Below are 23,013 nucleotides of genomic sequence, written 5' to 3' on the forward strand. Positions count from 1 at the left end.
TGGTAAATAATTAATAAAAAAAAATAGATTGTGAATGAAATGCCATGGAATGTGATAAATTTTCATCGAAATAAACTAACTATAAATACATAAAAAATTTACTTTAAAACGTAATTTTAGGCACATGAATACGATGGTCACATTTTGAAAATGTTTTAAAATTTGATGCATCTGGAAATAGCATATCTATTATTATAAAGTAAGACACAGTATATAAAAACACAGATCAGCCGATACTTTCAGTACAAATAACAAACACGATCATTCAATGATGAGACACAAAAATATTACTGTAGCAAAACAGTATTTCCTAACAGTATCGTCACAGTCTGAGAATTTGGCACTATAACAATTTCAATCATCATTATTTCTACCCTGATGTATAGTATTGAAACGATCTCTGTTAACTGTACTATTTACGTTTTAATTATGTTATGTTCTAAATTATTTATTATTCGGCAGCACAAAGATATTCTTTATTCGGTACTTTTTTGAAGAGCTTAGTAGAGGGTACCGAGTGGCATGCTAAAAAAATAAAATAAAAGCACTAAACTTTGGGTTTAAAGCTGTTTATCGAAGACTCTGTAGCCCTTTTTTAGCGAATAATATGCTATTTTTATTACTGTTCTCTGTTTACCATAGCTTTTCATGAGTCCTAGGTTAAGTTTTGCCTATCTTTAGTTAGCGCCTTCATCGCTACTTATGAAAATGACGCAAAACATCAGTATGAAGAAAAGTTACCATTTCGTTAGAATGAGCTGCGTTTCTGATTTAAAATTTAGAGATTTAAACAATTAATCTAATGCTGGTTCATAAAAATATGCAAAAAATGAGAATTATTCGTCTACTTTAATAATCTTCAGCAAAGATGTATAATCTAGCCTAATTGGCGATTTTTAAGAACGTTTCATAATTTTTTAAAAATTTGAGCTTTTTTCTCGTTTTAAAGACCAGATACGGCAAGATAATACACGTAGTTTAAAATTATAGCTTTGCTTCGAGTTAAAGGTACTTAATAGATGGCTTTTCTGTTTTCCTTATTAAAAGAGATTCAATAATCACCCTTAATAACATATTATAGTCAAATGCCAGGGAAACTTTTTTCCCCCTATCAATTCATCAAATAAAACAGTTTTTAGTAGGAAAAAGTGTACAGTAAACATTTGACTGCTGTTACAATATTTTCCAAACTTTTAAATGTATTAAAACATCACTTAAGAATCTTCTACCATTAAATCCTTCATTTATTTTTTATCAAGCAAAGAGATGAACTCACATAGGATGTCTGGAAGCTCGGTGTCAATGCTGGCTCGCCGGGCCATGTCTAGTGAAAATCTTCGAGAAGGATGATCTGATGCTGGAGGTGGAGGTATGGGTGGAACATTGTGTTTTGGCACACCCTGTACTTGCACTGACTTGAGCGTGTCTGAGAAACTTTGCTGGGGTATGAAGGTTTGCCGATTGTTTGGAAGGTAACCAGGAGGTGGATACGACTGAAAAATTGACAAAAATGTTAAAATAAGCAAATTGGAAATAAAATACAGGGTGTTCTGTAATCACCTCCCTTAAACTCTATTTTTATAAACCTCATAAAAAATGATAGGTATGTAGGTACTTTATTTACGTCACACTAGATCTGCACAATGGACTATTGGCGACGGTCTGGCAAACATCCCCGAGGATGATTCGAAGAGATGCCATCGCAATTTCGATCCTCTGCAGAGGGGATCTCTCCCCTGCTTTGGTGCCCAGACTAATCTGCGTACGAAGTTGAGCACTTTGCGGTAGAACAGTTTAACGAAGGCCGATACCACACACCCTTGGTCCCTACGCAGGCTGATCAAAGAGGTAACCCACCCGCTTACTGACAGCAGCCAGTGATGCTTCACTTCGGTGTTCTACTGGGAACCGTGTCCTTACGATCAGTCCACTGCGGGACTCGTCAAAAATGAAGTGATTAGCATTTACTCATTAGGCGTCGTAAAACGATTGTTGGTAAGAAGAAAGAAAACATAATTAAAATTCGAGAAATCATGGCAAAGGTCGAATTTCATTCTTCAAAACAAAGTTATTTCTCAAAAATGGATTGGTGGTTGTTTTTCGATAATGAATTCAAGACTAGTTTTAATAGCTTCATTCAAATTTCAATTCAGATTACGGATTTAATATTTTTTTTTTACTATCAATATTTTTTATTCAATAAACTTAATATATTTTTGACATTTATGATCGACAGTGTTCAACACACGGAACTGTCATTATGCAGGACCAAGATTCTATCAATGGTGGCTGTCTGGGAACTAAAGGCGGTGAGCAATGCTTATAACATTAACAAAATCATGCCTGCTGTCGGTCATGAAATTGTGGATTTTTCGCCTGCCTCCCTCATTTGACTGTTTCGGCCAAACTTCATTTACAAGTACTTTATTTCTTTATTTAAAAATAATTCATCAAATTATTTTTCTTCTTCTCGAATTGGGTAATGAAAGAATAAACAGCTGAAATCACACGATTGGACTTAATTACGTGGTTGTGTTTGGCGCGTTAACGTTATTAATCTCGATCTATTATCACGCTGAATCTTTTTTCGGATCAGATTAAATTCGATTCTTGCAAGCGACGTCACGCGCGTGTGTCGATACCTGATTGGCTGCTGTACCAAAGCCTTAACAATTGCCACGATTTACCAAAGCGTGACGTCGCTTGCAGGTACCCAAATAAATATTTGCAAAAAAAATGACATAGATGAATACACGGCTTTATATCAAACAAAGAAAGTAAACTCAAAGTAGTATTTCGAAACTAGAACATTATTAAATAAAACATTTTAATCAAAATAATCGTTTTCAAACAACATCGAAATGAATTCAATTTTAGTCGATCTGTAATCGATTCGATTTAGCTTTAACCATTTCTCTTTTCTATTAAAACGCTTATTTATTTTGCATAGACTATTCCCGTCTTTTTCTCAAAAAAAGAAATGCAAAGCAATTTCCTCAGCATAAGTAAAGCTCTCAGACATTTTCAACGACAATCCAAGACCCTGAAAAGACATCGAAAAATACCAATTTCTGACTTTTTAGATCCAAATAGAGAATTATCTGTGTACCTTAAGAAATCTTTTTCGGAAAGACTTAAGGAAATGGCTTTTGTACATACTATACTGAATCAATCGATTAAGAGGAAATGGTGATAAATCTGACAACTCAAGCGAAACTAGAAAACGAAATAGTGCACTGATGTAATTGGAAAAAAGTTCTAAGACAAATAAATGACTATTTGATTGGTATTTCACGAAAATTAACGCTCAACTTTTCTTAAGATTGAATTTAGACAGTCGTGTTTTTTTTTTATTATTTATAATTATTGATTTGCTGCAATAACGAAATTTTTGTAGTTGGCGGTTTTTTTTCTTTTACTTTTATACAAAATAATTTTATTTTGTGAGAACGATCTTTCCGAAATAAACGTGCAAAAAGAACTAATAATTTTTTATCGAGTTCATTTTAATTGTATTTTGGGAAATAAATAGTTATGAACTAAGTTAGGATTCGATTTAGATCAGCGATGGTAAAATTGTTGCATTTGGTAGATCTCCTTTTCCATCAAATTGAGTTCAATTTTTTTTAAGTATTATAAGAAATTACGTCGTATTGATTAGAAGAAGGTAAATTGATTATGAGATTAGAGTATAATAAATTACTTAGTATTAATTATGATTATGAGATTAGAGTATAACAAATTACTTAGTATTGAATGAAATAAGTCGTGTTGATTGTTAGATAAATTTCGTAAGAAATGGCATAGCATGATTAGAAGAAGTCATATTGATTTGAAGAAGCCATATTGATTGTAAGAAAAGATCTTAAAAAATTAGGTTGTACTCATTAGAAGAAGTTGTTTTGATTTTAAGATAATAATAAATTACGTTTTGTTTATTGTAAGATAAGATTATAAGAAGTTACGTAGATCGTATTGAAACTATGCATTTGATTATGAATTATGCCAATATAAGATGTTCATCAGTGATTATGAAATTATTACTGTTTCCGTGATATGCCAATATAAGATGCTGTTATGTTCAAAAAAGAAAAAAAAATCTGCGTGGCGTTAATTTTGAGTGACGGAAGAATGCTAGGAAAATGTTCGAACGCCAATTCGTTAAAATATCCACCGAAAGAATGTCCTTCCAATTTAAAATCGCATTTACTAACTATTTTAAATCCAAATTTTAACCTAACAGGTCTACTTTGGTGAATTTTTTTAATTTCAACCGATAATTTAAAATTATATTTTTCTATGCGAGTACTAGAGCAGGCAGTTACGACTATAATCTTCATTGTTATTATCATAACAAGGTAAAAAAAGAAAATTTTACAACTTTTGCACTCTGAAGGTAATACCAAAATACTATTTCAAAGAAAAATATCAGCTTTATAAATGCGGATTAGAAAAAAATTGGTATGAATAATACAGAATAAATTAAAATAAATAATAAATTTCTATAGAAAGGAAAATTTCTGTTTATAAATTAACAAAAGGCTTTCTTTATATATCAATAAAATTCGTAATACGTAAAAAAACTATCTTCCTAATTAATTTTAATGGATTTAATATATGAAATAAATATATATCAAACAGGGAAACAAATCAGAATAATTTTTATCTTTACTATTATTATTGTGGTTTTGCTGTTTAAACACATTATCCATTATTGCCTGAGGCATATGTCCATTTTAATTTGAAAATCTATTCAGCAGTTTCTTTAAATTCATTTTTGTTCCCTCATTAGAAATCAAAATAATTATTCGGAAATACTTTTTAAGAGCTCTTGTTGAAATTAAGTTTTAAATTGAGTTTCTACTATCGATCCACAAAGAATCGTAAGTTGCGATTGATATTTTTAATTAACAAAAGTTATAAATGTAGTTATTTGCTTATTAATTATCTGAACCGCTGTCTGTATTATTTTTTAAATTATAGATAGTTAGAGTATAACAAATTCCAATACCAGTACCAATAACAGTACCAATCAAATGATTGATCTTCCTCTATTTATATCAGGGATTTGGTTTTCCCAAAATGAATTTAAAATAATTAGGAAAAATTTTGTGGAAATGATGAATATTATTGATTGGCTTATCATCTTAATTTGTATTGACGATTTTTTGAATAGCAAAATAAGAAATATTTTTCTACTTTAGATAATTTTTTCGTTTCGTTACGAAATATACTTTCAACTTTTTTCTCTCCAGTAAATGAAAATCTAAGGAAGGCAGATTTGTAGAGCTAAATGTGTGTCACTGCTGCGTAGTAGGTGTTGCTATTAGCTGAAAGTGCAATGAATTTGATTACAGAACCCTAAAGAATGGTAGGACTCTAAAGTGCTCTTATTGTTTTTGATTTGCAAAACAATAAATCAAGATCCGCGATGATTACATTAACAGGTTTTTAATCAAGATTTGATTACAGAACCCTAAAGAATGGTAGGACTCTAAAGGGCTCTTATTGTTTTTGATTTGCAAAACAATAAGATCAAGATCCGCGATGATTACATTAACAGGTTTTTAACCAAGATTTGATTACAGAACCCTAAAGAATGGTAGGACTCTAAAGTGCTCTTATTGTTTTTGATTTGCAAAACAATAAAATCAAGATCCGCGATGGCTGAAGTGATTGAGTATTCGCCGCTCAGTCAGGAGACTCCGGTTTCAAGATTTCTGTCTTAACTTTGAATGAATATTTTATTCTTCCTTTGGGATACCCTTCAGTTATATGTGTTCACCTCTCTTTCAATTTGAGAAACGAGTCACTTTTGTTTTAGTCTTATAAATCTGCATATTAATGTCTGATTTGGTTTTGTTTGGTAGTAAACGTCGTCTAAGAGCTACACTAATGCACAATTGGAACCAGTTTGGGATTCATTTTGTATAATTATACAAACGAAATATGAGTATTTGTGTGCACTAAACTACCACAGTTTAGATTGGGAGTCATTGTTTAATTTTGTTTGCTTTGAATATTAAATACAAAGTGCAATCCGAACAAGGAAATAGGGCGGTCGAAACTTGACCACGTCTTAGTAGACGAAAACATTAGCCATCACAAAGACTATTCATAAAAATATGATAATACGGTGTGGATGATTTATTTTGCTTTATTGTTATTATTCATATGCCAGCTTATGGGCTAAATTAAAAAAAAAAACGGCTTAAATAGGAGTCAAACTGAAGAACACGTAGCAAAAATCAAAGGACAACATAAAAACGCATCTAGGGTGACGATGAGATTTGAACACGCTTCAGAAAGTTTGACCTTGGAAGATCCCTTGACCATGTAAGACCAAAAACGTGTTAAACAATGAAAACGAATAAAGCATTTATGATACGACTACTGTTTGTGTCAATTATTCACAGTTACAATTTGTCCCAACTTTTTATGTCAACAATGAGTTTATTCGAATAGAACGTTCATGAGCCACGATGGCTCAGGGGATAGAGCGTTCGCTTTCCTATTAGGTGAATCGGGTTCGAATCCCAGTCGATACGAATTCCGAATCCAGCTTGCACCGACCACAGTGCTGACGTGAAATATCCTCAGTGGTGGACGAATCATGGGCTGGAGTCCCCTTATCGTCAGGCTAACAGTGGGAGGTTCTCATGGTCTTCTCCTCCAAGTAACGCTCCATCAAAAAGTCTTCCACGAAGACAAATTTCTAACAATACTTGATCCAGGAGTTCCTTTGTCTTCTGGATTGGGTTCAAAGTGACAAGGCTACGGAGTTGAACATTAGTAGTCATAAACCCATAAAATTGGGTCGGCTGTTCAACGACTGTTGTAAAAATTATTAAAAAAAATAGAGTGCTCATGGGGCCGGGATAGCCCTGCTGGTAGGGCACTGGGCTCATATCCAAGAATTCGTGGGTTCTATCCGTGTAGGCCGAAGACTCCCCTTGTAGTAAATGGTGACTAATACACGCTAAATCTGTCGAGTCGCAAAGTTCTCCATGTTCAAATAACAAATCAATACCTCTGGGGATACTGATCCAGGAGTTTTCTTGTCTTCTGGATTGGTTCAAAATTACAAAGATACGGAGTTGAGCATTAGCAATCGTTAACCCAAAACAGGGTCGGCTGTTCAGCGACGGATATAAAATAAAATAGAGTGTTCATATTTCACAAATCCTACAGTCGACTGATCGCAGTAACCGGTTCCCAGTACATCACCAAAGCCAAGTATCACTGGCTGTGGCCAGTTGCGAGTTGGTGACCATTATGATCAGCATGCGAAGGGACCTAGGGTACACGGTATTGGTTCTTATTAAACTGCTTGATTTCGCAGGCAGGTTATCGGGATACCAAGGTGGAATGTAAATGTAACCGAAAAACTGAGCCGAACTGATCAGTAAATATAATCGAATNTACTCCATACAGCAGTTCCCTTGTCTTCTGGATTGGGTTCAAAATGACAAGGCTACGGAGTTGCACATTAGTAGTCGTAAACCCATAAAATTGGGTCGGCTGTTCAACGGGGGTCATAAAAATTATTAAAAAAATAGAGTGCTCATGGGGCCGGGATAGCCCTGCTGGTAAGGCACTGGGCTCATATCCAAGAGTTCGTGGGTTCGATCCGTGCCGGCCGAATGCTCCCCGTGTAGTAAATGGTGACTGATACACGCTAAATCTGTCGAGTCTCAGAGTCCTCCATGTTCCCATAGCAAATAAACACCTCTGGGGGTACTGATTCAGGAGTTTTCTTGTCTTCTGGATTGGTTCAAAATTACAAGGATACGGAGTTGAACATTAGCATCTGGTCAATCTGAACATTAGCATTAGCAACCCAAAACTGGGTCGGCTGTTCAACGACGGATATAAAATATAATAGAGTGTTCATATTTCACACATCCTACAGTCGACTGATCGTAGTACCCGGTTCTCAGTACATCACCAAAGCCAAGCATCACTGCCTGTGGTCAGTTGCGAGTTGGTGACCATTATGAGCAGCCTGCGAAGGGACCTAGGGTAGACGGTATTGGTCCTTATTAAAGTGCTTGATTTCGCACGCAGGTTATCGGGATACCAAAGTGGAACGCAAATGAAACCGAAAAACTGAACCGAACTGATCAGTAAATACGAGGGTTGTAAATTACATAGTGGCAACTTAACCTTGAAACTCACAGAAGGGCGGACATGCGCAAATAGGATATGGGAGCGGTGAGGTGGCGCTGTTGTCGAAGTTTAGAGTGTAAAAAACAGTCGATCTACCTAGAAGGGTAGTTGTTGTGTGACGTTAAAGTGAGGAGATTCATTTCCATCGCTCTAATGCATGTTTTAAAAAGGTTTAATGACGAAAAAAAGACGAGATGCTTGAACCCATCGTGCTACTGTCCTATACGGTAAAGCATTTGCGCCAAAGGCTTCCACTAATCTTCGATAGCATTCTGTTGCATTTTTGCCACGGGCAACCTCGATTTTAAGGCGCGACCTCTGATCACCTTTTGAAAACATGCTTTAGAGTGATGGAAACGAAACTTCTCACTTTAATGCCACACAACAACTACCCTTCTAAGCAGATCGACTGTTTTTTGCACTGTACACATCGACAACAGTGCCACCTCACCGCTCCCATATCCTATTTGCGCATGCCCGCCCTTCTGTGAGTTTCAATGTAAAGTTGCCACTATTTAATTTACAACCCTCGTATAATCGAATAAATGAATGGTATTTATGCCATTCTCTAAGGTATCACGAATAAACTTACCGAATTTTATCACGTTTTCAAAATTTTATCATGTATTTAAGAACCATATTTAAATGTTAACTTTACCAAATCGCTTTGGTACAAATTACCGAGCTTTTTTGGCGATCTCATAGAACCGCAAACACGAAGAATTGTACTATATTCTGATAGTTTTGACCACACATTTTTTCTCAGTGCATATATAGGTTGTCCCGAAATTCACGCTAAAAGGAATTCCAATCACATATACAGGTTTTTAATTACATATTTTGAATTTTTGTTGATTCATTAAGCATTCAGTATAGCATTATGGATAGAATGGCACATTAGTTGAATGGTTTCCACTGCTTTGCTGGCACGCAACGAGTGTTTTGTCCAAATCTTCAGTGATCGTCAACTTATGCTGCTTATCGTCAACTTATGCTTGCTTATGCTGCTTATCATGATAGCAACAGTAACGGTGGTCTATCAGTTGACCTGTTATTCTGGTTCATCAGCCCTAAGCAAGGGGTTAAGTATAAATTGACAGAATTTTATTGATTCAGTGCTCTGAAGGTTCTTTTTACAACAAGGCGTGGGTGGTTATGAATTTGTTGCCCTAAACGGTAGACTTATGTATTTTATTAAAAAGAGTTTTTCGGCGTTAAATGTCATGATCTGAGTGGCCAATGTTAATCACCAAAACGAAAAATTATGCAGTCAAGATATGACTCTACAATTATCTAAAGGATATGGCTTCAGTTTTAATAATTCTGAACTGTGAGCTGTCCCGATTCCCTTCTTCGAGAACATTATACGACACAGATGGAACAAAATTCAAATCGTGCATGAATTTTGAAACACCGTTTACATTCAGAAATTCCATTACGGAACACCATATCATACTTTTTATAGATTGATTCATTTTAACTTTTACTATAAAAGTGATTCCTCACCCGTAATTAACTTTTTTTCCCAACAGTTTTACGTATATATTAGCTTCAGAAACCGATAAAACTTTATCATAAATTAGTATGTTTAAAAAGGATTTTAATCGTTTAAAAGTTCGCAGAAGCTCTATTTTTAAACATACCTCTTTTAATCATTTAAATCATGTATGAGATTTCTTTTTGCTTAATCTCCCGTTTCTTTTATCTGCCGACAATGTCATTGATTACAGATACTTTATTCTTTTATTTTTGTAACACGTCTGCTAATTAAACCAGGGAATTTTTTTTTACGTAAGCCAGTTTTATTTTTATGTCTGAACAATAGTTTTAATTATGAAAAAAATGCTTCATATTAAATGAAAGGTTCAATAATTTTTTTCAATTTCAATAGATATTTTACTTACACTGTAGTCTCTTTATTTTAGGTACCGTAAAATATTTTCATTGTTGAAAATTAAATTTATGCTTAATTTTAATTCTTTATGTAAATCACTGTTGCTGATTTTAAATAATTTAACCCTATGTTAATATATATTTTCAAAGTTACTTTAATTTCAATTATAAATCTGTTTGCAATATATTACCTGTCCAACTTGGCAAAGAATAGCAAAAGATTAACATTTTTAAACTATAATATGATTTAACCTAGACTTCTCAACTACTGCTTAAAAATTAATATATACAATTTCACTGATTTAAAATATTGACTGAGTTATCTTAGCATTAAAATAACTCAGGTTAATAAAAATATTAAAGTAATAAGAAATTGCGAATTTCGGTTGATGAATTCAACATACCACATATTAAATAATTGATGAGTTTATCAATTATCATCTAGCAATAAGCAGCTTAAAAATATCTGTTATTTAAGTATTTAATATTTAACATTATAGCAAATCATCAAAAAAAGATTTTTTTTTTGTATTTTTCATTTTAGATATAAAATAAAATTTTAGTTTAACTATAATAATATAAAATTTAATTTCAATTAATCATAAAAGATAACATTTTAAATGAGACAGGGTATAAATTTTAGTTACTTTTTAAAATGATACTGTTGTGTCTGTGACTTTCACGATCAATGCTTTGTCTATTCAATGATGTACCAATTCATTCTTTCACTTTTTCGCATAAATTCTTTCCTTATTCTGATCTTCTTTTCATCAAGAATCATTCCCAGTAATGACTTTCCTAAGATATGTGCTATTCATAAAAATGACCATTGATATGAAATAGCTCTTATCGTCAGGCTAACANTGCTCAATTTCTAAAACATTTCGACTAATTTTGTTAGACTTAAAACTTTTTGTAAAAAATATTAAACAATAGTATATAGCTCTAAAATATTTTATCTGTAATAAGAAATAAGAAAATTAAAACAATGCATGCATTTTTCCTTACTATATAGCCGTTTGATCCAAATTCTTCGTGTGTAGCTAACTGGGTTCGTTCTTCTTTGTTTCCTGTGATAAATGCAAATAAAAATGTCCATCCTCCGAGCATCCGGCACATTCCTATAAGTCCGGCAGTCACCAGGACACTCACACCGATTAATATCAAAGCCACTGCCCACTCATCCATCTTTATCTTCCGGCAGTCAATTCCTTCTAAATAAGTGAAAGAAATGCAAAATTATTAATGCACATATTAATCAAGCGAAAATTTAATTGCTTAAAATATAATATTCACCATAACTATATGCTAGGAGATAAGATGCTTTTAATGCAACTTTCCCAACTTGAAAATATATATAATAAAATAAAATCATGGTTCAAGGGAGACTATTAAGTAAGGAGGTCAGTTTAAGATCATACACGAAGAAAGCACCTATCACCATTAAAGAGGCCGAAGTGCTGTTTAAAAGGATAAATGGCGGGGATGAATGGGTACCTGAACCTGGTGCGTTTTGTAAGGCAAAACTTGGTTCTGGAACTTTAATGGACATAATGCTAATTTTTACTTTTTACTTATAATTTAAACTTTCTTATTGAAATTTTTTAAATCATAATCTGCTTGTAATTCTAACAAATTGAAGACTAGTTTTGCTAATGTGTTAAGTTAGAAAACAACATGGAGAAAAATATTCTGGTAAAATTACTGTTCTGTATGGTAATGGCATTTCTGGTAAAAATCCATAATTCTTATTAATAAAACCAAAACATACTCTATTTAATCCATTCATTTGGTAATGTAATTTTTCAACTCATATGTTTACAGTTTACAGAAAATTATGGCTTTCATTATTATAGTTCGTATTACCACACATTCAAGAAAATCTTCAAAACTGAAAAATAAATATTACCGAATTAATGGTTTATATGCTAGGTTCTAAGTTATTATGATAAAGTTACCAAATTTTACCGCATTTACGAAATTTTATCACAAATTAAAAAAGCGGTATTAGTACTGTCAATTTTACCAAAGCGCTTCGGTAAAAGCTATCGAACTTTTTTACTGTTCCATTAATGCCAGAAACACGGTAAATTTTACCATATGTTATGTGGAACAAGAGGTACAGCCCTCTTCTATAAAGTTAACCAAGAGATGAGTATTTATTCCCATATAACATGAATGCTACTTAGTTTTATTAAAAACCTTCTCAATACTCCTCCTGGTACTTTACACAAAAATTTTATTTTATGATCCAAATTTTAAGGTTATGTCCATGACTGCCTATAATTCAAAACACAGATTAGCTACTTATGGTCAATAATAAAATAGAAGGATGGAGAAGGAGAAAGAAAAGAAATAATAATGAAAATAACAATTATAATAATAATTACAATTATTTACATCTATATCTATAAATTATTACTTCTCTCATTTGTTTGATATATTAGCTAATGAGGATGAACAGAGCCGTCATAAGTAATTGAAATGAAACTTTAGCATTTGTTACCATTCGCATTCAATCTATCAAATCGTTCAGCAACATTCCGAATTGAAATTAGGTGAATATAGTACTACTGGATAATTTATTAATTAGTATACAAGGAATAAGTTTGTTAATTGTTATTACTCTGCACACTGCAAAAAGTAACTGTAAATTCTACAGGAAAAAAGCATTTTTTACAACAACAAAAAAAAACTGTTTAAAAATAAATGCAGAATTTTTTTCCTATTTTCAATCGCTTCCCGCACTGCAAAAAAACTTCCTCCCTTTTTTGTAGAATTTCTCCGTACATTTGACGGTTTAAAACTGTTTCTCACAAAACCATTTTATATCTTTGTCACACAAGTCATAAACAGACTAAAACTACTAATTCAAATTTTAGTTCTTGCCCGACAGTTGTGCTTACCGTATGATAACTTTATCTTTTTTTCCAATCATTTTATAGATATTTTCTGTAGTTGTGCTGACTTTCTAGCGATTATTTTATGGTTTTGAACAGCTGATGAATAAAATAGTGTTTCGACTTTATTATCAAATTAATATTCCATCTGATTATTGTCAGTCTTTAGATACAATTTTTCGGTAAGTTAAATGACCAGGCATTTTTAATGTTAAAAGGGCGGTCCAGTATTGTTTTAAAAATGCTCAAATTTTAACATGATTTAAGTGAGGTAGATAAACGAATTTTATAATTTTGTTCAAAAATTGTAAGATTTGCTTAAAAAATTCTCAAGATATGTAGAAATATTCAAATAATATTAATATTTAAGACGTCCAAACTTTCGATCGCTCCTCCTGACCAAATATTGGAACCATATTTTCCAAATTATGGCTAATCCCGCTCCATATTTTGTGGAATTATGAATCCAAATCTGTCAAAAACAGTATATTTATTCAAAGGAAGTACGTTTTTGTGCCTGAAATCCTAATTTGAATTTTCTTTTTCACTAACTGCTTAGCTTATTGAAGGTTAGTTCCTCCAGCTATTAAGATCGTGTCCTAGTACCTAAAAATCCAATCATTCGATCAAAAGTTATTCAGGGTGTTCAGCCTTTTTCATTTTGCACTCTGTATAAAATTATGCCAAAGCAAATAATTTAGTACCTATAGGGTACAATATTAGCTTTTCACAGCTTTTAGAATGGAATCATCAGAGCTTATAGAATAGTTGACTATACGAAAATATATTTACATACATATATAGCGGAAAAATAATAATTTTTATTTTTATATTTTTAACTGACAGGCTATATAACTGATGAAACTTATAAAATATTTCATCTTTTCATAACATATATTGCCTTTATAAAAGTGTGCAATAATAAAACCTTTTAAATTAAAATGGCTTTAGCTATCTAAGATTAAAAAGTAAAAATAGTCTCCAAACTTTAATTAAGAGTGTGGGTAAGTTATCAGTTACATGAGCATTATGTTTATGCAGACATTAAAAGAATATATCAAATATTACTCATAATAAGAATAAAATAAAATGTGAAAGAAAAGAAAATTTTTAATAAAAGGGTAATGAAAATCCTCTTGTTAGTCTAAGAAATATTTTCTTAAAACTTTCTTTCAATGCATTATTTCAATAGAGGAAACGAACTAAAATCAACTCCAAACTAACTGACATGCACTTCCTTTTCATTCTCCTGATTCTCTTTTAATACTTGCTTCTGAAGTTTTGTCGTAGAAAGAGTCTGGGTTCGCAAAAAAGATTGATATGAGCTTGAATAATAGCAATGATGGGTGCCTTTAAAATAGCTTCACTATTGTTCGAGCACTGATCTTTTTCATCGAAAGAGTTTTATTCTGTGGAAAAGTCGTTGGAAAAGTTTTAATGACAAAGAGCACAGCATTACTCCCACGAGATTAAAAAGAGATTAAATGTTTTTGGTTTGGATTTATTTGTAAGGGTTATTTCTTAAAGTCTTTAACATGGATATTTCTTGGAGTCTTTACTGTATTCAATGTTTTGTAAGCCTCTTTTTTTGTAATTTGAAGCTAAACATAAATGAAAATGATTTGTATAGAATATTTATTTTCCCCAAGAAAGATTATTTTAGATATATCAGTTCTTCCAAAATAAATGCTTGCTATAAAAATATTTTTGGTAATGAGACTTCCTTGAAGTATGAGAGTATTTTTTTGAATATCAAACCAGAAGTACTCAATTTTAATGGAAAAAAACTTCTATCTAGTTTTGACAATCGACTTAATTTTTTCAATGAGAATGTGACTTTTAATAGATATTTAAAAAAAGTTTATTTGTATTGTAACGTATTCAGATTGATCAGATTTTGGGTTTGCAACTACTAGTGTTCAATGCTTTAGCTTCGTAGTTTGGACCCAATTCAGAAGACAAGGAACTCCTGGAGACATTTGCCTTCGTGAACTTTTTGAGGGAACTTACCCGCATTTGTATTACACGAAGAGGGAAACCACGAAAATCTCCCTCGGCTAGTCGGACAGGAAGGGGACTGTAACCCATGATGCATTTACCACTGAGGATATTTTACGTCAGCAGTGTGGTTGATGCGATACGGGGACGGAATTTGTATCGACCAGCCATAATTGGGATTCAAACCCGGTTCACCTCATAGGGAGGCGAGTACTCTATCCTCTGAGCGACCCCGGCTTAAGCAGTTCTATTTCACAATTAGCATCGCTGTGCAGCCGGGATAGCCTGGTTAGTATCAGGTAGGGTCCATGTCAAAGAGGTCATGAGTTCGATCCCCGCTTGCCGAAGACATCCCGTGTACAAAATGGGGACTGGTGCAAGCTAAATCTGTCGTGGTCACAAAGTCCTCCAAGGTCTCATAACAAATCAATACCTCTAGGGGAGCTGAATTGGAGATTGATTAATCTCTGGGTCAGGTCAAAATTACAACCTGTGGATGAATGAATCGAATGGGTCCGAACTATACACGGGCAGTGACTTGTATATTTATGATTTCGTATTCTCGGCCATAGATGGCACCACTGAAAAACAAATAACGCACCTTCTACCATAAATTTGCTTCGTTTCATCAAGCAGGCTCGCTGGTATTAGCAAGTTACATTAGAAAAAACAATAACGGCATCTCTGCTGCAATTACAGAATCGTAGTAAAAAAAGTTTAATACCAGAGAATAGAAATAAATAAATAATCGGAAGAAGTCGGATAGCCAGCTAATTTGAAATAAAATAATGCATTCTTTGATACATTACTTCCTTCTTTCACACACTCTACTGTTTTATATCTCAACATGCAACAGCTCTACAAAAGCCTCCTAATCTACATTTAATAATCTACACTTCCAGAATAGCTTGCGTAAAAAGCTCTTCACTGCAAACATAAAGAAGCATTTTCTCAAGCTTCACCACACGTTGTGTCCTGACAAATAACCTCGAGGGACGTCAATTATCTCGCCAAATCCTTTAATAGCGGAATTCCGTTCGCCTCTTAATAACTTCGCATTAAATAGTACATTGCAGCCCCATAAAAGGAAAGTGAAGCCTTGCGTTCCTGAATCCACTGGGGAATTAATTAGTGGTTGCTGTGTTACACAAATTGAAGCATCGACTAAACTACGGAGATGTTGTATACTCCATGATGTGCGCGCCAATTTCACTAGGACCAGATTGATTCCAAATCTTGTAATGTCGATGGAAGTAAGATTTATCAAACACTGATTCATTTCCATAGCATTTACAGATTTCCGCAGGTTTGAAAACATAATTTAAAGAGGTGTTGGAAGAATTTAGTCACTGTAAAATATTCCGAATCAAATAACGTTAAAAAGTCATGGAACTCTGCGTGCGGCATCGGTAAAATCAACTTTTTTCCGCAAAAATTTACCGTATTTCTTACAGTAATATTTATTGAATTAAAGTAATTTAGTGATTTTACAGTAAGTACTACTGAAAAAATTAGATTCATAAGATTTTTTGTTTAGTAACATTTTATGGTAAAAATTGCTGGCCCCCTAAATGCCGGTACTTAGAAACGTAGTTTGATCTGGAATTGTTTACAGTGAAGTAGCTCTAATTTGGAGCGAATAAGTGATAGAATGTGTAGAAATATTGACAATAATTTATTAAAAAATAACGTGTTCCATTTAAAACTGGACAGCAATAGGATTAAACGAACGTTTAACATTAAAGGTGGCGTGTGAATGCTTTCAAAATATCACTTAACATGCTCTTCCTCTGCGAACTTTATTTCTAAAGGCTTTAGGCAATGTAATAAGAGTAAAAATATTAAAATGTTCGGGAAAAATTAAGAACTTAACTTTTGTTCCTCTTAACTCTTATTTTACTAAATGCACGAATTTGTTAATCTATAGTATTTTGTAAACACTCAAGCTTCCTGGTTTAAAATTACATTACGGTTATCGTAAAGCGTATAAAACTCGTTTACTTTGGTTGCAAAACAAATTTCAGAAAATGTTCTACATTTATGGCGAAATGTTTGACATAGTTTAGCATTTTTAACAATGAAATTTGAGTGTTTTTAAAGTATAATTTAACATGCTCGCCCACTAAGATTTTAATTTGATAGGTTTGATGTGATTTGAATGATTAGTGGAAAAAACGGATTAGAAAAATATGATTTGTTGAAGAACATAATAAATGATATTTTGAAAACACCTAAATTCCCTGGTTAAAAATTATCTTTCGTCTGCCGTGAATATGAAAGACTTCCAAAAACTATAGCCAACAGAGTAAAAAAATTTACTACATTTACGTTAGACTTATTTTTAAACTCGTAAATTTAAGTACTTTAAGAATATCATTTGTCGTGCTCTTTTATTAAACTCTTAATTCGAAGGACATGATGCAATATAATTTTAAGCCATGTGTTTTTTGATGTGAAACACTACAAATTCCATATAAGCAATAAAATGCTTTAGAATCTAGTGTTTTTATTTAATAGAAACAATGAAAAAATTAAAAGTAACTATCTTAACCATCCCGAAGAACGGTTTGATTTTTACATCAAACCATTCTTCGGGATGGTTAAGATAGTCACTTTTAATTTTTGAAATGAATTTTAATTCGTTTTTTAATAATTTAAAGGTTAAACGAATTAAAAATGTGACTCATCAGTAGCTGTTTCAAACCTTTCATTTGATTTAAGATTTCAAAATTTTATATGATGTTCTTTATTTTGTCTTTATGACAAGTTCACTGCTGAAATCTCGGTACCCATTTAACCATAATTTCAGATTAATTAAAAACATTGAAATTTTCTTGGTATCTTATGACCAATGTGTCAATTCAATTCGACAAGAAGAATTGAGATTCCCAATTCTACTTCATGTAATGAAACCGCCATCTTGGCAGCCATCTTGTCACTATCAGGAAATAACTCAATGATTCGCCTTTAAACTTCGGCTAATAATCCAAAAGCATTTGTTATCCGTTTCAAACTTGCACTACCATCATTTCACTCAAAAATTTAGTAAATAATTAAAATATTCAATAATTATTCTTCAAAATTATGGAGCTCCGAAGAACACGACCTTCTTCATCTACGAGCAGCAGGTTGTTGTGAGTTTTATCAATTATTGGTGTTAAGATTTAACTAAACCCTTTGAAGTGTATAAGAAGGCTCGATTCGGTATTAGCTTGAAATAATCATTCACAAAAATTTTAGGGTTTTCATAACCAATTTTGGATAGGTTTTACCCCACAGTTTTATAGTGTGTAATACAAATTTTATTATTATAATGACCTGGTGTTATGGCGTCATTAAAAGCTTAAATAAACTTTATTATCATAAGTTATATCTCTCATAACCATTAAAAGTTAAAGTTTAACTTGACCATGAAAAGTTAACTTGTTTATGAAAAGTTAACTTGATCATGAAAAGTTAACTTGACAATTAAAAGTTAAAGTTTTATTTTAAAACACTGAAACGGAAATTCACCTGCAAATAAATTTAATTTTAAAGTAAATACAGCTTTTTTACAGCAAATATTGAAAAGAAATAAATTTAAAATAATATCTTTTTTATTGTGGAACTTGTCTGAAACGGGAGAATTTGTACATGTCGTTGGTCTAATGATTTAAAATAAAAGGAAATGCAAAAGAATTGAAAAGGAAAAATTTCTTAAAGTAAGCAGTTATGGGGCAGGATACGTTATTTGATTTTAATTTAAGTTAAGATCCAGTGGTCCTCTTTAAAATTTGAATCCTAACAGCGTTTTCTGCTTTAAAGCAATTTTTATATCATTGTTTTTAAATGCAAGAAAAATAATTTTTCTAACTGTTGAAATACGTTATTTGTGTATATGGAATCAGAGCATTTAATTCATTTAGTAAAAAGTAATAGAACCTAAGAGGAAATATACCTAATTATGAAAAATATAATTTAAAGTTTTTTTTTTAAGAAATTTAAATTGGTCACGTAATCACATTTTTTATTATGTACTTTAATATTCCTTCTCCAAAATGTGGTTGAAGGTAGACACAATAGGAATCGCAAATTGATATTCCGGCTGGGAAGAAACAAAACCTCTGTCTAAAACTGTCAAATCACTACTGAGAAAGGCGGGATGAAAACATCAAAGCCAGTTTGACAACTTATTGAAACTTAGAAGTACTTCTAATAGTCACTTTTAAACTCTTTTTGGATCTTCTGACAATCAAACTGGTGTTGATTTTTTTCCAGTCTCTATTAAAAGTGTTCTGTGATATTTTAATAGAAGTTTTTTATGCACTTACTTATTCATTTCGGACGCCTAGGGTATTCACCTTTTTATCGACAAGTATAATTAAAATGCATGTTAAAGAAGACCATTACTAAATAACCTATATAATTAATAACGATTTACATTATCGATTAAATTACTTGATGGATTTTAAATAACAAACGATGATTATATTGTTCTAGATCATAGGTAATTATTTAGTTCTGAATAAAAATAATAGTATTAATAATAATAGATAAATGAATAAGCAAGCAATTACATGCATTTATAAAAGCTAACATTTTAATAGAAAATTGAAGTAAATTCTAACCATAATTAAATATGGAATAAAAGCTTAAATTTGCATAAAATAAAATTTAAAAAGAGCGTTACTTTACTATAATCTTATCTTTTAGTATCACAAAAACAAATCTGCGAAAAAAGATTTATTGAATAAACAGGAAAAAGTTCCGGTAAAAATTTAACGTAAAAAACGGCTTTCAATCTGGAAATAGCGAAGCATAAATAAAACAAACTTCGGTTAAAATTTTTGTCTCATCCTCCATTAAATAATAATAAGGCCAATCGCAGTCTAAATACAAAAGAAAAAAAAGGAAATTATTTTCATAAATGTTAAAATTTTTTGACGCCATATAAATATGCTTTCGAACTTTAATTTCACTTTTGGTAAATTTAAAATTTTTTAAACGATTTCTTATTCTATTAATTTGCATATTTAAGCTGAAAATGGAATTCTTGAAAAACTGTTAACTGCAATATTTATCTAAAATAATTTTTTTATATATATATTCGCCTTAATGCGATATTTCCCCCAGTTTTGGCGAAGTCTACCGAAAAGTAATGCGTTACCATAGCTACAAAAAGACATACTTTATTAAATATCTTTTTTGCTCCTTTATTCTATAATATTATCTTTTTTCTTTTCTTCTAATATAAAAAGGATGCCTTCATCTCCTCTTTTAAAGATGAAAAATTTGTTTTCGTAAAGTATTATTTTTCACTTTAATTTTATCAATACGAAAACGGAACTGTTTGAAAAATTATCTTTTAGGAACTTTGATGTGGAATAATTAATAATATTCTTTCATCTACTTAAAACAACTAATGATAATGTATTTTATACATTTAGTAAATGTTTAATGAAGATGAAGGAACATTTAATAAAATTTAAAAGAAATTTGATAGCTTGGCTTTTTTGAGTTTGAGGCTTTATTTTGGGATTTATTAGTGGAAGAGTCCAATTTTTTAGTTGCATTTAATATTCATTTAATTACATGATAACAAAATTTATGGGTCGAAAAGTAATGCTCAACATTTTAACAATCTAATCATAACATATGTATCAAAAATAGAGACCACGACATTTAAATCTTTGCTGCTACGGCCAGCTACTTTAATTTTTCAGATAAGAAAGAGTTTAATTTCATCCTACTCTGGCTCTGACTAAATAAGAAAATGCGACTTGAAGTACAATCAAGAGAATTAATTTCTTCGTAACTACGCATCTCAAGTTTCTAAAAAGGATCTTTAATGATACTTTTGGTAAATTAGACGAAATTAAATGCCCGAAACATTTTCTTCCATCTTAAAACTAGCTGAATAGGATAATATCACAGATAAATGATCCTTTAATTGTTTTCGCATGAAGACAATTGCGTGAATTGATTCATCCCATGAATACCAGTGGAGAAGAATTTCTTTTGTAGAAATCTTCAGCAAAACTCTTACTGGAGAATCTGGGTTCCTTCTAGCATTTATTGTGTTTATTCAAAATATTCTAAAAAAGATGCTGCTTGATTTATATAAAAAACGATATTTTTGACTCCCTTATATAGACGAATTTTTTGCAAACACAATACTTTTCTTCTTTAAGTTCATGCATAATTGAAGAATGATAAGAATTACACTCAGTTTCAAATAATATGAACAAATTATGATCGAAAAAGGTAATACACAAATTAAAATGACTAAATTTCGTTCTTGATTAATTGTTCTATAAGAAAAAGTAATCAAAGTAAAGTCAGCAAGTAATGCTTATGATTTGAGTTTTTTGTAAAGCCCGATCACATATTTTTTCAGGCATAGTTCAATTTTTTCAACTTCAGATAAAATAAGATCTCGTGAAATTTTTTTCCTCTTGCATTTTCTTCTTCTATATATTTTCATTAGATTTAAGTGTCTCCTTAACGCTTTTCAAAGTTCATTTTTAGTGTTAATTGCATCAGTTCTAGAAATTCGATGTAATTTTTGCCACTAAGCACTATTGTAAATTCTGTATTTTTATTTATGATTCATTTTTTATGATTTCTAAAATTTATAATTAATTATTATCTTGAAATTATGGCATTATTGAAAAAGCTTTATTTTTAATTCGGGATTCTTATTTAAGTGTCATTCTTCATGGTATCTTAAATTTATAATAAATCATTTTCTAATAATTTAAAATAAATGAAATAATTCCTTTTCTGTAAGGTTATTTTTTTTTATTTGTTCTTAATTTGATTGTTAGGCGTGTTTTGATTTTTTAAAAATATATTTTACACTTTTCTACATTGTAATTTGATCTCTTTTTTTTAATCAGTTAAAACCAAATTAACTATATTATTTCAAACAATTTAAGTTTCAAAAAATTCATTATAAAAACTATCAGCGAAGTTTGACGGATTTTAGTGCTTATTATTATTATTATTATTTTAATTTTTAGATACCTCTGACTTAACACATAGATTTAAGTAAGAAATAATCAAGAATTGATAAGTATCATTGCTCTTTTTAAATAGAAAATAGCATTCTATGCTTTACAAAATTGTAACAAAAACAAAATCTAAAGACACCAATAAGAAAAAGTAAGTTAATACTTTTTTTAAAGTTTTAATTTTTCAAAAAAATAAGTAAGATTAACATGTCGGACTTAATAATGTATGCTTGACAATCACACTTTTTTCTTTACACGCATTTCTTAATCCTTTTCTGGTGGAGATCTGCAATGTATAAACTTTTAAAAAAGTATCTACTCCCAACCTTTACTGATGGAAACAATTGTTTAGCTGCTTTGACGAGCATTTATTAGATTCTTTCGAATGATGCCATTCATTTGGTTTTTCTTCTTTAAGTTAATGAATTCTATGACTTCCTGGCGTATCATATTTATCTTCCTATTTTTTCTTCTTCAAGTTTTTAACAAGGGTTAAGGCAGCGGTTCTCTATTTTTTTTTACTGCGAAACCCTATATAATCAAGCTTCCTCCGGTGGAACTCCGGCTTCATTAAGTAAATAAAGATAAGTGTGCACATATTAACCATTAGAAGACAACTTAATTTTGATTTTTAGACTTTTTTTCATATTATATAAGATGAATAAGTTTTATCATCGTTTTATCATTAATAGTCTTAAATAAGATTTTATGTTCAACATCTGAATTCGCCCTCTTGGAGATGAATCTAGTGTAGCTAAAAATTTCTTTTTATATAGCTATAAAATAAGAAGTGTTATAAACGTTTAAAATGATTATTAGGGAAACACGTTTCTGTATTAAAGAATTCATTTATTTTATTTTGATTTTGATCGATTTCATTCCAATAACATCGCGGAAAGAGATCGTTACGGTGGTCCTGGAGTTGTCGTCTGGGGTGGCATTATGTTGAACTGGCGGACTGAGCTTCAGATCTTCGACCGAGGTTCTGTAACTGGAGACCGCTGCTGCAATGAGGTAATCCTACCCCATGTGCGTCTGTTCCGAGGGGCCATTGGACCAGA

The 23,013-nt window shown here is 31.4% G+C and overlaps 1 protein-coding gene across 1 annotated transcript in view; it reads right to left on the reverse strand.

Annotated features, from left to right (window-relative positions):
• LOC107451997 (synaptotagmin-12) overlaps positions 1 to 23,013 on the reverse strand; it is a 150,209-nt gene that overhangs the window by 33,910 nt on the left and 93,286 nt on the right. Inside the window, exons 2-3 of the mRNA XM_043042166.2 lie at positions 11,071 to 11,276; positions 1,277 to 1,493 (exon numbers count right to left, since the gene is read on the reverse strand). Of these exons, the coding sequence (XP_042898100.1) occupies positions 1,277 to 1,493; positions 11,071 to 11,250 (397 nt within the window). The 5' untranslated portion in view covers positions 11,251 to 11,276. The remainder of the gene's footprint in view (positions 1 to 1,276; positions 1,494 to 11,070; positions 11,277 to 23,013) is intronic.

This window comes from Parasteatoda tepidariorum, chromosome 4, assembly GCF_043381705.1.
Source record: "Parasteatoda tepidariorum isolate YZ-2023 chromosome 4, CAS_Ptep_4.0, whole genome shotgun sequence".
Classification (NCBI taxonomy): Eukaryota; Metazoa; Arthropoda; class Arachnida; order Araneae; family Theridiidae; genus Parasteatoda; species Parasteatoda tepidariorum.